The 16,599-nt window shown below is 40.0% G+C and overlaps 1 protein-coding gene across 3 annotated transcripts in view; it reads right to left on the bottom strand.

Annotated features, from left to right (window-relative positions):
- Nucleotides 1–311: 311 nt before the first annotated feature.
- SUPT3H (SPT3 homolog, SAGA and STAGA complex component) overlaps nucleotides 312–16,599 on the bottom strand; it is a gene marked incomplete at its 5' end in the record, with an annotated part of 260,064 nt that continues 243,776 nt past the window's right edge. For all 3 annotated transcript variants that reach the window (XM_084261717.1, XM_084261718.1, XM_084261719.1), the window contains one exon: nucleotides 312–431. In XM_084261717.1, coding sequence (XP_084117843.1) covers nucleotides 390–431 — 42 coding nt within the window. In that variant the 3' untranslated portion in view covers nucleotides 312–389. The remainder of the gene's footprint in view (nucleotides 432–16,599) is intronic.

Here is a 16,599-nt window from a genome sequence, read left to right as displayed (position 1 = left end):
AAAACAACATCTCTAGGAGAACCTACAGACTTCCAAACACTGAAATAAAAATGACATCGCATCAGAAAGAGGCTGACATCAGCAAGTCCCCTGCAAACTTCAGCATTGTCTGATCTGCATTCTTGTCCACCTACACGCTATCCCAAACATCCTGCCATTAATTTGCTAAATGTTTCAGCTAGTAAACAAGAATAACGATTGAGGGGGCTGGAAAAAGAGACAGAGTCAGCCAGCAGATAGTCACAACAAACCAGCCCACTCACTGGTACACGGAGACATTGGAGTTTGTATTTTATTTTAATTTTTTTTTTTCTGTTCCTTCCATGGTGGGGAAAAGAAAATCACCTTAATATAACACTGCCTTTCCTGCTGCTGCAGCCACATCCATATTAGCAGGCGAGAAAAGTCATCCCGTTTCTGCGGTAGGCACTCTGTCAAAGAGAGAGAAAATCTGTAATGAATTATCACATCAACTTAAACAAGGGAAGAAGGCAGAGAGAAAGGCAAGGCTTTCTTCCTGTTTTGGAGACTATTCTGGCTGCAATCTAATAATATGCTTAATCTGAACATTTCTGGTGGGGAAGCTATAAGCAACCACTTTGTCTATTAAAAAATCAGTGTGGTTAACAAGTGGTTAGCGACTCTATTTCAGGAGAGTGAGAGATATTCAAAAACGTAACATCCTATTTTGTTAATTGCCTGCAAAATAGATGAGGCCAGAAGTACCCTATTATGCTGAATCTGTTTGTCCTCTATAAGCATGTGCTCTCCATTGGCTATGCTCAAGAATAATTTCTAACCTATCTTAATAGTCTATACATTACTGAATAATTACAGCTTTCCAAACCTAATTTATATTCTGAGTCTAAGCTAGATAAACAGGCACTGGTATAATCCACCCTCCCCTCCCTCAAATTAATCTTAAACCCCTTTGTCAGTACAAAATAATTTGATATCCCATATATGGTAACCTGGGAGCAAATGTTTCCAATGGTAAAGAAGCAAAAGAGTTAAATGGCATTTCAGAAAAGAATTTTAAAAGATCCTCTGACAATGCCTCACTAAAATACCTTTCATGCATTTTTAAAATCTCTTTCAATCGATATAGGAAACTATTCCTTTTTACTCCAGGCACATTGGAAACCCTATATTTTAAGGGGATATTCTGTTTAAAAACTTACTGCTTTTTGTGTGTGTGTGTGTGTGATATTAATGGTGTCTTCAAAAAGGAAAATACTTTTGCTTTATTTGGTTCACCTTCAACAGTCATTCAGTTTTGAAAATGAAAATATAGACATCTACTTCATTACAGTTAGTGCTTCGTCAGATTTATTTTGTACTTCTTAAGCTTAAGCACTTAGGAAGTGCCATATATAACAACCATTTTTAGTAACTCTACCAATTTCCTAATCGATCTCAGCGAGATCAATTTCTCCTCTCTTAAACTGGAATTAGCAGGGTATTGTTAAGAGCAACGGATAACCTCAAAGAACTTTGTGTTTAAACAGTATTCATACTGAGCTGCAAGGAAACAGTTTCAAAGCCAGGCAGAGTATATTCCGAGAGACATTTACAGACACTGAATATGCAAAAGGAAATATGTACAAGATGTTCACCACAGCATCCTTTACGTTAACATCACACTTCAATGCACACATCTAGCAGCATGTGCTGTTAAAAGTCAAAGAGCGGAATATTAGCTCTGGGATATACAGCCAGTCATCAGACATGACAGTATCACCGCAAACAACAACAACAAAAAACTCCAAAGACTATACCCAAACATGAAATGCATAAAAACAGACTAGCCAATAATTTTGAAAGGATCCAATATATTCCCACAACCACAAGCAGCAAGTCCAAGGGAGTTTGGATCTGTCTCTTGCCCAAACCATTATGGCTGGCATTTTGAAGTTTTGAAGTCGATGCAAAAGTCATGTTTTCAGCTCCTTGACTCCAATATTTTTACAGAGCTTCATAACCCAAGTGGCAACCTTTAACACATAAACAAACTATTCAGGGCTATTGTGCAGTTTGCTTGAAGATAAATGAACTCGAGCCTGAGCGTAAAGTTGGATCCACATGAAAGATAAAAGGTTGAATTTTGCAAAAGGAATTTTGGTTGCAATGTGAAGTCAGGCTTGGCTGGGCTCACCTGGGAAATAATGAAGTTTAACATTATCCAACATAGGCAATATTATACAGTTAGTTATATCCCTCAAAAAGGTCATTTTAGGAGCAAGTTTCAGAGGAGGGAGGATAACACCTTCAGAAAGTTGGACACACCCACGGGTCTATATTTAGCAATATATTATAACTACTGTGGCTATACTTAGGATTGAAAACTATTTCCTACTTAACTCCCTGTTTCACATACTTTAAACTTTCTAAAACATTTGCCCTTGGGCTGAAATTTCCTCTGCTTTAATCTCTGCCTGAAGTTCAATTTCTTTGGAAAGGACCAACAAAATTCCTCAAGCCATTTTGAAGTTGAGCAATAATGAAAACAACACATTTTTCCTTCCCAAGCCAGAGAAAGTGATTCTGATATATGCATATTTTATTACAGAATTTAGCCATAAATTGAAGCATTTTACCCAGAAACAATCTTTACCTTCAACCTCAGCTTAAAGGTAACCGTTTTGAAAATCAGTATTTCAGAGGAGGGAGTTTGATTTATCCCACTTGATAACAAGATAACACTTCATTCTTATTTTGATACCTTCCTAGATAATAGAGGTTAAACTGCAAAATGCTTTTATGCATAGCAAAACTATTCTACAATCATCCCACAGTTCTGAGTTATGCCATGCATCTTTAAGATATATGCAACTGAATTTGTGATACTTAAAGGCATATCTTTACATGCCAAGAATTATGAAGAGAAACGGCAAGATGTTTTTTATAAAACTTGCATGTGTGTGTGCCCTTGAAAGAGAGAGTTTATGTGTATGTGGCAGTCATTTAATGTGGTTTTGATATAATGTAAAGGGTTTGGGTCACACTTCTGGGTGCTCTATATCACTCTGGCAGTAGCATTTTTATTTATTTATTTATTTATTTTTAAATTTGACTCAGAGCGCAGATAAAAGGATGATGCAGACTCTTGATGCAGGGTTAAAATTGCAAGTTAGAGCTGTATTCATTTTGCTGGATAAGTCTTGCTTTAGCCCAATGTCAGGAGATAACATAAACCCACGGTCCCTCCTGGAGCCCTTTTTGGAAAAGTGCCTAGCATGTTCAAATTTTTTACGTGCACTCTCTCAAAATTTACTGTCTACCAGCCTGTGCTTTGATTTTTCATGCTGTGGGCTGACTCTACCATGGTTGAACGTCCATCAAGCTGTTACTGGACCTGCTATGTGCGCAGGTGGTCAATGGGAAACCACCTATTTTGGCACACATTGCACAGTTCACCTTCCCAGAATGGATTCAGTACTTGGAAAAGCTGATATAAATTTATTTGGCCAATCAACCTCTCACAGTAACTCTTCTTCACAGAATCATGGAGTCATAGAATGTGTAAGGTTGGAAGAGACCTTTAGAGATCATCCAGTCCAACCGTCCCTGCAGTAAGCATGGACATCTTCACTAGATCAGATCTCTGAGAGCCCCATCAACCCAGACCTTGAATATCTCCAGGGATGGGGCCTCCCTACCTCTCTGGGCAACCTGTTCCAGCGATCTACCACCTTCATATTGAAGAGTTTTTTTCTAATATCCAACCTAAATCTCCCCTTTTCTTGCTCTTTGCTATCCTATGAAAAGATGTTGCATTCCCTTCTCTGACCTCATGAAAGGTGAAAGGACAGGTTGCTGCTATCTACAACCAGAGTCTAAGCAGGCTGGACCAAAGGGAAAGCTGAAACACGACCTTAAACTTGCCCAATCCAGTCTTGCCACTTGCTCCTATTTGGGGGAGAGGAATGATGATTTTGCTGCTTAGTCCTTTACTTCCCAATCCTGATCCCAGCTCAGTAAGGCACCATGTGAAGAACCTTCTCATGGCTTCTCAGGCATCCTCCATTTGTCTATAGTATCAGAATGCTACCTTGAAAATGTTGGTCATTCAAGTTACCAAAGCACATTAGATTATGATGTAAAGATCTTTTCCAAGAATGCTACTTAATAAATGTAAATTACTGAATAAATTACTTAATACATGAAGGTGGGGGCTTTCTTTTTTTCCAGCAGTCTGGAAGGATGTACAATGAAGCAGAGAAGGTGAGCAGTGTTCACTGCTGTTAGTCAACTAAAAGCAGACTCCTGCTTTGCCCTTTCTTTGGTGGAAAAAGGGAAAACTAACAGCTGAAAAAGCCAGCTTGGAACAAGAGGCCTTGGTCAAGTAATGTCCTCAAAATTTATGAAAAATCATCCATTTTCTACTCTTTTTTTTTGGTCCCCAATCTCTCATTTAGTGGTAGCTCGAGGTAGTGTATTATTAAAGAACCACTCCATGAAGAGGGCAGAAAAACTCTTGTCCCCACAGTAGGACTTTAAAAGAAACAGAGCTCATAGGACCAAATTAGGGGCAGGTAATCATGTATTTATTAGCACATGATGTACTGAAGCTGTGATTTACAGAAACAAGTCCCAGCCAAACCTGGAGATGTGAGTACTCCTCATTTAGGTACCATGACAGATTAGAAAACTAAGACTTCTGAACAGGCACCTTAGCTAGAGATGGTTTCCAGTTAACAATTTACACTAGTGTAATTTCATTGCTGTAGCATGATGAGAAATTAGAGTAAGTTTGGCCAGAGAAAGAAACAGCTGTGATTTTGAGTGGGCTGATGTTTAAGTCGTATTTGGGATAAAATTTGGAAAGTCTAAGGTAAAACATCTTTGTCGGGCATCCCAGACATTAGAGTTTATTGGGCCAAATCCTCCACTGCTTTAAATCTGCAGTTCTGCTTACACTAAAGCTGAGGCACAATGTAATCCCACAGGTCTGTTGTATCACTTAAAGATGATAAATCCTGAATTATAGGTCCTGTGTAAGCAAGGAACAGTGTTTTTAAAGCTTGAAGTCTCCCTTTCTTGGTGTCCTCTTGTATGTGTGTGGGCAAGTGGTTTAATTACAATGCATAAAGTGGAATGGCAGACAAAGACATCAAAATCAAAGAGCAAGTCCTGGCTGAACTCCATTAGCAAACATAAATACAAATAGGCACATCTTGTTTGTGACATGCCACAGTCTTTTCCTCCTTTGGTAATTTTAGTCTATTCCCTGACATTTGCATAAATGTAAATTGAACCATATGCCTTGAATGGACTTATGATAGGGTATGCAAAACTTTTTTCATTAACTAATTCTCTCTATGCAGTCTTACAATGTTACTGTGAAAATCAGGGAGAATTGGATCTCAGACAGTGAAAGTCTTTATTCAAGAACAGTGGAGGGAGCCCTGCCCTTTAAATAAGAGACATTCCTGGATCAGACACTGGCTGGCAGGATGGAAAAAAGGATGTAGCATTAACTTTCATTCCATTCCAAATAACCTGAAACCTATAAAACACAAAGATTCTCTAATTCTGAATCTGCTCCTTTTCTCCTTGTGTCTTCTTTCCATTTTGTTTGGGGAATGTTAACTGAGATTTCATTAGCCCCCCCATAGTATTGAACAAGTTGTTCTGGACGATGGCTCTTTGTACATAAAAACATCTACATTAAAAACCCCAGTGATTAAAAGGTTACTCCTCTAATTTTTCCCAGCCTGCATAGAGAAACCACATGCAAAGAAGTGTCAGCTTATTTAGAGATTAAAACAATAATTACTTTAGCAGGCAAAGTATAAGCTACATTGTTTTAAAAAGAAAATCCATAAGTTGTTTAGAATTGCTTCTGTTTAAGTTTTAATACATTTGTTTGGATAGAAAGTCTCCTTATTAAAAGTTCACACATGTTACAAAAGAAATATAATGGATAATTCTCTCTCCAAGTTAAAACAATAGCACTGAGGACTCTAACTCTACAAACCCATCTTTAATCATGAGCCAAAGCACAGATGTCTGATATTACTCAGAAGGAGAAGTTTCAAGTTTATAACGTCTACTATATGGTCAATATTGAATAGCAAATCCTGAATATATATCTATGAACGTCCAGGTTTAGTAGATTATGAACTTGTATGATGGTCTGGATGATATGCCCTGCCTTATACATGAAATCTCAGGGCTTTCTTTTATGATGGGGCCAGGCCAATGTGCTGAAAACATCCATTTATCCATACAGTAATGGTCCCTCTGGAAGCACAACCACATTTGTGCTTAAGCTAGAGCCCAAGAAACCGCAGTTAGGCATAAGACAACTAAAGTTGACCAACAAAACAACTTTATTCCTCTGGTCTGTTCCCTGAGTACTCAGACATCCAGCAGCAGCAGCGGCTTCCACACCGTAATTGACCTCCAGGACAGGCAACCACAGACATCATGCACTGATAAAAGCACTGCATCAGTAAACGACCCTTCAACAGCTTGTAGCAAAATGCTTTCCAGCTAAGTCAGTTCTGGGCTTTGGCTTACCTTTTATCTGCCAACTGCTTGAACTTTTTCAATAATCACATAAAAACTCTGCTGCTGTGTCCAGGAACAGGATATATCCAGGATATATCATCCAAGCCTGTTAAAGAACATAGCCTAGATCTTGCCTACCCAACTTTTTTATTGTTGTTCTCTTCTACTGGGAATAATGACATTCCCAAGGCTGATGGAAATGGAGGACCTCTGAAAAACAAGGACCAAGTGTATTTCTCAGGCACCTCCTGCAATACTACCAGTGGAAGGAGAATGAAATGTAGGGATTGTGCTGCTGTCCCTCAGCTCATTTGGTCAAATTTGGGATATTGCAGTTAACTAGCAAATGCTGTTCTCAGGGCTGAGATGGTATTATAAGAAAGAAAAACAAGGCAAAAGGATCATGGCTCCTGTTGCAGAAAGAACTGGGGTGTGGGAGTGGGGTACAAACGTCTGCCAAAAGAAAAAAGCACACAACAAAATTGGTAGGGAGAGAGAGATCATTTTAAGTTTCTCAGAGGGTACTGTAAACAGTGCAGAAAGAAGGAAAAACTGGAACTATAAAACAATACTTGGCAGCCAGCTTCGCAAAACAAACATATTTTTGCAAAGTTCTTCCCATCACTGCCACCAGCTTTAATGGGCTTTATTTGTCTGAGAGCAAGAAACCCTTTTTAATTGTCAGAGAAAAGGCAGTGCTGCTTAGCACACCGATACAAATTCCTCTTTTGAGCCTTAATTCAACCGCACACTACTCTCAGTTCACAGGGAAAGGAATTCCTTCTCCCAGGCTGCAAAACCTGCAGCTGGGCTCCATTGACACCTTCCCCTGGACTGAAGGAGCAAGTGGAGCAAGCCAAAATCCAGCAAGTTATTACTGCCATGGGTCTAAAGGGCCATAACTTTCTGCCCATGGCAAAGCACAGAGCAGGTCTTGACAAGGCACTGGACCTTGATGCATATGACCTCTTGGACTCCACAGAGCAACTGGGAAAGCTTAAATCCCCCCACTGCCCCCACACTGGAAATGCGGTGGTTCCTCAGTACCCCTGATGTCCTCATGAGTATCACAATTAGTTCACTAATAATTTTACTGCCTTGTTTCAAAATGGTCAAAACACTTTGAGTGGCTCAGAGGCCAACGTCTCCTCTTCTGATGTGTCCAAACTTCCTGCTTTAGCTGTACATCAGAAATAATGTATGTGGGCATCTTGATTATGTCTGAGGATGAAGGTAAAGCTAGAAGCCTTGAGGCATACAGAGAAAAGACTTTAGGAATGGGGAGATACTGAAACCTCTGGTTCATGACTCAGGGCACTGCACAGTCACATCACTGCCATGTGAAAACATACTACTACTACTAAAAAACTCCTTTCACCTGAGAGTAATTCAGCATGAAATAACTGCAATGGCTCCCTCTCTCCAGGGATGGTTTTTCTTGACATTTTAAGGTTTTCTTCTCCTTAGCTGTAGATGCTCAGGATTTTTTTTTTCTGCAGGAAGTGACAGAAGAGGTTAAATTCCCCCTCCATGTCACTACTGCTCAGGAGCTCAGCGTATGACTTTTAGTGAGTTTATTTGGAAACAATATGGTGTGTTACAGTCATCTGAGTACAAGGGCAGGAGCCAGGGCTGGGCTCTGCTCCCAGCTCTGACACTTACTCGCTGTGTGGCCTCAGACCAACCACTTAATGTCTCTGTGTTTCAATGTCCCCCCTCCTTTGAAACAGAAATACTGTCACTCACTGAAAACCTTTTTTGAGGATCACTTGATTACAGAGTTAATGCAGAGTGTTTTGAAAAGATCGCATGCAATTCTGTAATTATTATTTTCATTATGCTATAACTTCTATTGTAATGGCTAAAACACCAGATGCACAGAAATGGATGTTGTAATTGGCAGTTACTGGATAGGAGGAGCAGGTATTTGAAATAGATTAAATCATTTGGGCAAAACAAGATTGCTCGCATACATTCTTTTCTTAAAACTGCTGAAATTGTAACAGAAAGGAGCACCTAATGACATCTTGCAACACACTCCTCTCCCCCCACCCCCCGAAAGCATCCTGTGAATGCTCTCTGCAGAAGGCACAGCATCTCTGTTCTGCCTTCTCATTTCACCAGGGGGGAAAACGAGAACCCAACCAACGACTCAGGGCAGAGAGTCAGCCTGTAAACAGAGAAAATTTCTCAGGCTCCAAGGCCCTTTGCCAGTGGCGGCACTCGGGTGCGGCCACATCTAGCTGTGCTCCTTACTGACTGATGCACTCTGTCTGCAGCGGGGCGCCTGCTCACCGGAGCGGTGGGAGGTAAGAGGAATTAAGGTAATGCATCAGTGGTTGCCAGTGGAGGAGATGGGAAGGGGGAGGAAGAAAAAAAAAAGGAAAAAAGAAAAAAAAAAAGAAAAAAAAAAGAAAGAAAAAAAAAAGAAGAAGAAATATACTATTTCAATCAAAGTCTGAAATTTGTAGAAGTGGTTTTGGTCTCAATATAGAAAAAATATTTATCCAAGAAACTCCTAGTCGGGTGCGAACATCCTACTTCTAGTGGGATTTTGTTTGGCAAAGTGCTGTGAAAGAGTGGAAGCTAATACAGAGCATGTCTATAAACAAATATATTTATTTAGTACAGATTGACACATTCACTGGAGTATTTCAGTGATTACACGTGTAAAACTATTTCCTATAGTGGTTTCCTTTTGTGATTCTGCTAATTTATTCAATCCACCCCATTTTCATGCATTGAATGTTATAAGCCATTTCAGCCACCCAGACTGAAATGCACGTTTGGAGACTATATGCCTGTTTTTTCATTTCATCATCTACACATAATTATTTGGTGATATTAGGAATTTGAGCTCAAATGGAAGCCAACCAACATTTTAATAGCTTAAAAATCATACAAAATGAAGTCTGCCCTGAGGTTAATGAATAAGAGCCAAATCTTGAAGCTCTCACTCAGTTTTTACTCGCTCCTTATTCAGGCAAAAGTTGAACCAATTGTAGTTGGACTGATTAAAGCCAGAAGAACATATATTTGGACCTTTCTCTCAGGTAAAACTGCATAAATTACCTAGGATTAAGCTGCACAATGGCATCCAATCGATCTTTCACGTGTATTTCTGCAACACACTGGAGGAAAATTCCAAGTGCTGAGGCAGTTTAACCAGTTAAAACAATACTTTAGCAGCAGAATAAATTATTATACACTACCAAATTTTATGACATTTATATTAGAAATAGCCCCAAATCAAAATAGGTTTCCAGGTCCCTCCTGAACTTCCAAAGACCCGGATCAAATCCAAATTTTAAAGCTGGTCCATTAAATATGAAAGCCAGATGCCCTTACCCTTCAGAACAAAGCTCCATCGCTAATTTGAACTTTAATCCAGGCATATACTGCTACAGTTATTTTATTTTTGAAGACAGGAAGCATCTATTATTTAGGCAATTCAAGATTATTCTTTAATTATATGCAGGTTGCCCTACTCTTTATGCAAACGATACAATGTGCCTGTAAAAATACATAAAGCAGAGCAATTAATTACTTTGAACAGTTCACACTTTCTTTGCAATCAGTGACAATGACAGAAAGATGTTTCTCCATTAAATAACAACCCATTTTAGTATTGGCCAGCAGTGTCAAAGTAATGATGTACTTATTCCATCCAAGCCAAATCTAAGCATGAGGATGCAGAAAAGAAAGCAGTAGGATGAACAGATTTCTTCATTGAACACAAAGTGAATAAGAGAAGGAAAAACATTGGTAATGGGAAGGATCTGGCCATCAGTGAACAATATCAGGTCCCCTGATTTGGTGTGTGCAATGGTGGCCCTGCTCACTATCTCCTGACAGCCTGCAATTAGGGACCTCAACACTGAAACATGCCGAGCATATGAAGAGCTCTACCATGGGTGACTTCATTTGTAAACAAGCGAGTGGGGACATGTGAAGAGGGCAGTCTCCTCCTAATCACCACTCATGCTGCAGACCCAGCGCTTTCCAAGCTGCAAGGACTGGTTCTGCTGCCTCAAACTGTCCCCCAGAGGTAAACAGTCCTGGGTCTCTCCCCAGCAGTTCCTAGCAGTAGCTAACTGCCACACAGGCAGCAAGCACAACTACAGGCTGGACAGAGAATGGACTGAGAGCATCCCTGAGCAGAAGGACTTTGGGGTATTGACTGATGAAAAGATCAATATGAACTGGCAATCTGCACTTGCAGCCCAGAGAGCCAACCATGTCCTGGGCTGCATCCAAAGAAGTGACGCCAGCAGGTCTGGGGGGAATTCTGCCCCTCTGCTCTAGTAAGACCCCACCTGCAGTACTGCATCCAGCTCTGGGCTGGATTCCAGAACAAAAAAGACATGGACTTGTTGGAGCATGTCCAGAGGAGGCCAGGAAGATGAGCTGAGGGCTGGAGCACCTCTCCTATGAAGACAGGCTGAGAGAGTTGGGCTTGTTCAGCCTATAGAAGAGAAGGCTCCAGGAAGAGCTTATTGTAACTTGCTAGAACCTAAAGATATCTAGAGACTGGTAACAAGGGCATGGAGTGATAGGACAAGAGACTGGCCTTCAACTGAAGGATGAGAGATTTAGGTGAGATATTAGTAATAAATCCTTCCCTGTGAGGGCAGTGAAGCCCTGGTACAGGGTACCCAGAGGAGCTGTGGCAGCCCCTGGATCTCTGGTAGTGTTCAAGGCCAGGTTGGATGGGGCTTTGGGCAGCCTGGTCTAGAGAGAATTGTCCCTGCCCATGGAAGGGGGGATGGAACTAGATAATCTTCAAGGTCCCTTCAAACACAAAGCATTCCATGATTCTATGATATTTAGACCGGGGACCAACAAGCACTAACAGCCCTAATTGGACAATATGCAAAGAATGACCAAAGGCTTGCAGGTTGCTCTGTGTAACACCACCAGTATAGAAAGCAGACCTTGTTGCACTTTCAAAGACCTTCTGGCAAGTTCTAAGCAGCAAAGATGTACCAAGCAACTTGAGATCCCAAGGAAGGCTAGGTTTTTTTCTTTACATTATACTTTTAAAATGTCATTATACCTACATTCATATGTTGGAAAAGCTGGTTCACAAGACAAGATGGACATCAACATGTGCCTCGTTATCTATAACCTTTCCAAATGTCTTTCTGTCCATCTATTCCTTACCTGCCTAATATTCTGGCAAAATGGCCCACCCTTAGCAGAATTCCAAAATGTCCTTCCTAGAACTGACTGAAAATTTCTTTTGTTCATTTCTGATTGATTGGTCTGTGGATGGGGCAGTAACATTTGCTTTGTGAAGAAAGTGAAATAACTTGGTGAATTCTGAACTTCCCCACTACATTCCCTCTCTGTAGAGCCCCTTATACACATTACTTGCTGTGGCACACTTTACTTAAATTAAGATTATTTTGAAATGCTAGGACAGACCAAAGCTATTAAAAAAATAGCTCATCAGGTTGACCCATCAGGCTCGTCTTTTTCTTTTGTGCCCAGTTTTACAGAAGACATACATTTATATGCACATCTATAAAACTGATACTTGTTTGAAAACAAACCAGCCAAGCCCTGAGATTCTTCTGGCTGATTGCCATTGTTCAGTCATTACATATAGGCTTATGAATAGGGAGATGGATTACCCACGTGTAACTCCATCAAGGGCTTTTCATGATATCGCAGCTCATATTTTTTTAATAACATTGAGGAATATTTAAATCCTGTATGAAAGTTTTTTTTTCATAAGTACTTCTTTGATGTAAGAACATTTTGATTTGTGTGCATGCTGACACCAGAACAGCTCGATTACTGCATGTTCATTTATCAAAGAGTGCAGGGTCGATCCTGTTTGCATGAGCAATTATTGCATCAAATACACAACATGCACTAATCGTGCTGACAGAAACACCCCCACTTCCGAGGGCTGGAAATACAAGATCAGTAAATAATTACTGTAAATTAAGAGTTAGTTAGGTTTAATTAAATGTTATTGCTACTAAAGCAATAAAGGAGTTTATATTAAAAAAGCAGCAAGGTGGTAGGGGAGTTTCTCAGCCCTAAACCCAGAACATATTGCAGTTCCTGGTCTTAAAGCTAATGGGACCCAGTGGATCCGGACTTGGGCAAAGAGAGAAAGGGTTGTCTGAGTCACATTATTTATTGTAACTCTCTTTTTCTTTGTTTCTCATCTTCCCCCCAGCAGAATGGCTGTTGGTAAGACGGGAATGTCAAATCCAGGTTTTCAGCTCTCCAGTAGCTCTGAATTTCCTGGCTTTTGTGGACTGAAATCAGACCCTTAACGTTGCTTATGTGCATTTTGTTTTGGGTAATTGACATTAATTTTTAGGTTGCATCACTGACATCAATCAGTGCTGTTCTCAGAGGACTAGAGTTAAGGGGCCACAATAAAAAGGCATGAAATTGTTTCTTTTGTTTTATTTTTGGAGCGCTTTGACTACTCTATACTTTTCCAGTTGATGTTACATTCTTTTTGTGTGAGACAGTGTAATACATTATTGCCTGTCTCATTTAAAAGAATACTTTGGTATTACGGTAAATGGCTCTAGAGGCTGGGACAGTCAACCCTGGTAAAAATTCAAGCTGATACCTTTTGTCTACGTATTACTTTGAAGAAACTATGAAACGGCAACACATTTCTTTAGAGACCTATGTTGCCCATTGCAGATGTTTTCCATATGGTAAGTGGAAGGTCGGCCCCTTCCCCCTCCACTCATCAGTGTTCTCACATCGTAGAAGGCATCTACAAAGACAACACGGCTGTAAATGATATTCTACAGAAGCCTCCATCAGCACGTACTGCGAATGAACAAGCTGATTTTCATTTTACGGGGCAGAAATATGCACCATTGTAGCCCATTTATTCTGAGGATTTTTGATTCTCCAGCTTCCCATTTTACCAGCGTACTGCACAGGCACTCTAGGCTGAGGGATCAAGGGGAGATGGACTAGCCTTTGGATGCTAAAATGATGAAATGGAAAGAAAAGATTAAATTAGCAGAGGTTACTGCAGATTGTCATGCTTCAGCGGGTTCAACATCTTCCTTCCTTAAGATCCTTAGGGGTGGGAAGGCAAATTCTCTCCAACAACAGAATATAAGCATGTCTGCACTGCACAATAAGACATCTTGGTCCTGATCTGGAAAAGAATATAGCAAAGACGGCTGCTGATTCAACTTTGGCTTCCCAAGCGACCAGACAGGGTGCCAAATAGGGTGGTGTTTTTATCTTGTGGGCAAATTTTAATCAGGCACCAGGCAAAGGCAACCAACTAATTACTCACAGGCCACTTGCCCAGTATGAAAAGGGAACAATTTTCAATCTTTGATGGATTGGATTTGAACAGGGAACAGAAGTGAAAGCATCTATTGTCCATTATCCGGTCCAGCCCTGAGACTTTCAATTTCTCAGTTACCATGTAGCCCGTTCAGAAAAGGTTTGTCAAGCAACAGCCTCTCTAAACAAATTACACCCAAATTCCTTAAGCTATGCTGCATATTCAACTTGCCTATCCAAAAGGAGCCACATAATAAGTTGCTATAAAGGATGTTGGTTATTACAGCACTCTAGATTCTACGTCAAAGAGGTGAAAGGCAACATCAAAATAATTTAAATATAATATTTTTTAAATCTTGTGTGCTTACTTACAAGTAGCAAAAAAAATGAGATATGAAGAGGCCTGCTGCTACACTAGCCAGAATTCAGTTAACTATTTTGAATTACCATCTTCCTGATGAAAACAAGATTTAAGACACCTGAACTGTTTTTTGGAAATACCCAAATCGTTCAAAACCAAACAGAGCTTAGTAGAAGCTGGATCCTTCTTTCTTTTCCAACTCTTTCCTCCAAAATTTATGAGACAGATACAGAAAAGAAATACACTGGTAATCATATTGTTCCTTATTGTGCAATTAAAGGCCAAACATAGATACTTTTGGTCACACAGACACTTAGGTAGGTAACCCAGGGATCCAAACTGAGAAGTGCAACATTTTTTATTGCATTGATGAGGAATTTTTTTTTAAATTGCCATCTCTGTCTCCCACTTCCTAGAAACATTAAGATTTGAGATTTCTGAAAAGAACTCTGTATCATTTCAATATATTTGAGGCACGCTTTTTCACAGTGCTGCAACTTTCTATTAGCAGATAGGAAGCAAAAACTGTATTTTTGCTGCAGTTTTCTTCTCTAGGAGACACCTTATTTTTCAACTTCTCTCACATGTTCAAACCTATACTTACTAGAGCAGTTTATCAATTTTTCAAAGAACATGCTTTGTTAAGAATACAGTTTAAAACATTTCCTAATTTTCCAAGGATTTATCTGTAATGATGATTTTGCAGTGGTTGAATAAAACTCATTGAGAATGGATGTGTACTTAGTTATTAAAATATTGACTTAAAGAAAAATAAGAGAAATGAGATTCAGATTGAGGGTCTAAAATGGGCACAAAGGAGCAGCAAGTACCTTCTAATAGGAGACATGGAGCAGCCCAGTATAAGAAAAAACAGAGAAGTAAGAAGGAAGCGGGTAAGAACAGCAGTGGATGTTCTTGTTCAACAAAGACTCACAGCAGTCTCTGTTGGTGGGCTCCACGGACCCCCAGATGTAATCCTGTCCCCATCCCACACTTCCTGGCAAAAAAACCCCTAAATCAGTTGGGGTGGGCTGTGGTACCACTTGCCTTCCTTCTGGGTGAATCCAAAGGAGGAAGGGATCAGGATAAATTATAGGTCCCTGCAAAAGCTCTGTGTGTTTATGATCATGCCATCTGGAAACAGTGATAACTGCACTATTAATGGAGGCGTTACTACAGAAGATCTGCCATGTGTATTAAAACCAGCCACACTGTGTGCTGGCTCATGATACATGTTTGTTTTAATTTCCTCCCTGACATTTCATTCTTAAAACTGTCAATAACCCGTTAACCTTCCTGGCAGTGAAACTCTAAACCAAAGTGCTATTTCAGCTCTGATTTTGAATCTGAATTCTGATAAGCAATATCAAAGTTTACAATACAGTTGCCCTAATCTCTATTATGGTATATGTAGGTGGTGGAGGTTTTTTTCCTTGCTTACACAAAACTCTTTGCATCATAAACCATGATATAACAGTATTATAATCTAACATTAATTTCTTAATTTGATGGCAGAAAAGCGAATGTTCTTTACTGGCAACTGACAGCTTGATCCTGCAGTTTCCAATGGCCAGAAGTGTCCTGTAATCAGGGGATATGCTCCCATTCTTACAGTTTAAAGCCAGAAAGGAAAATTAGATCATCTAGTCTGACCTCCTGTGTACCACAGACCACAGAATTTCAGCCAGTTGCCCCTATTTTGGGCCAGTAACCAGTTTAACAAAAGCATATTTTCCAGAAATTCATTTGACCTCCACTTGGAGTCATCAAGAATGAGACAATGTATAACTTCACTTGGTAGTTTGTTCCACAGTTGATTTCCTTGTGCCTTGTTTCTAACTTGAATTTCTCTGGTATTACTTTTCTCTATAAGTACAAGCTATAAGAACAGCAATTACGACTGTCTCCACAATAATGGTAACATTAATGTGAAAAGAACATGTCCAATCAGGATGTTAAGAAGCCTTTTGGCCACATGCACAGAAATATTTAAGTACTGACTGATCCAGATAAGCCCATTACTGGATTTACTGAGATGTCTGAATCAGGTACAAAAGGATACATCTATGGAAGCGTTTTAGTTTGGATCAGGGGTGCGGTTTTGAGACAAATCTCCCATTCATCCCCACTTACTGCACATCAGTTTGCACCGTGGCATGATTTCAGAGCACACTAACTGGACTCTTTTTGGATAAAACCAAATCAAAAGATGCACTCCAACCACTAAAAGGCATTCAGTCAACGGAGCCAGACTAGACCTAGTGCTAGAGTGAAAGTAAACCCCAATGAAATGTTCATTGTGTGCATGTCGGGTCAGCACCAACCATTTGTCTTCTACACATCTGCTCCTATTTGTGCTACTTGCAAAGCAGTCAGCCTAATTCGCCCTGACTTTCAAGAACCTTGTGCCAGCAGCAGCAGGGAACAGAAAATCA

Source organism: Gallinula chloropus, assembly GCF_964237585.1.
Source record: "Gallinula chloropus genome assembly, chromosome: 3".
In the NCBI taxonomy this organism is placed as follows: Eukaryota; Metazoa; Chordata; class Aves; order Gruiformes; family Rallidae; genus Gallinula; species Gallinula chloropus.
Note: the sequence above shows the minus strand (reverse complement) of the source record. Positions and strands in the feature narration are given on the sequence as shown.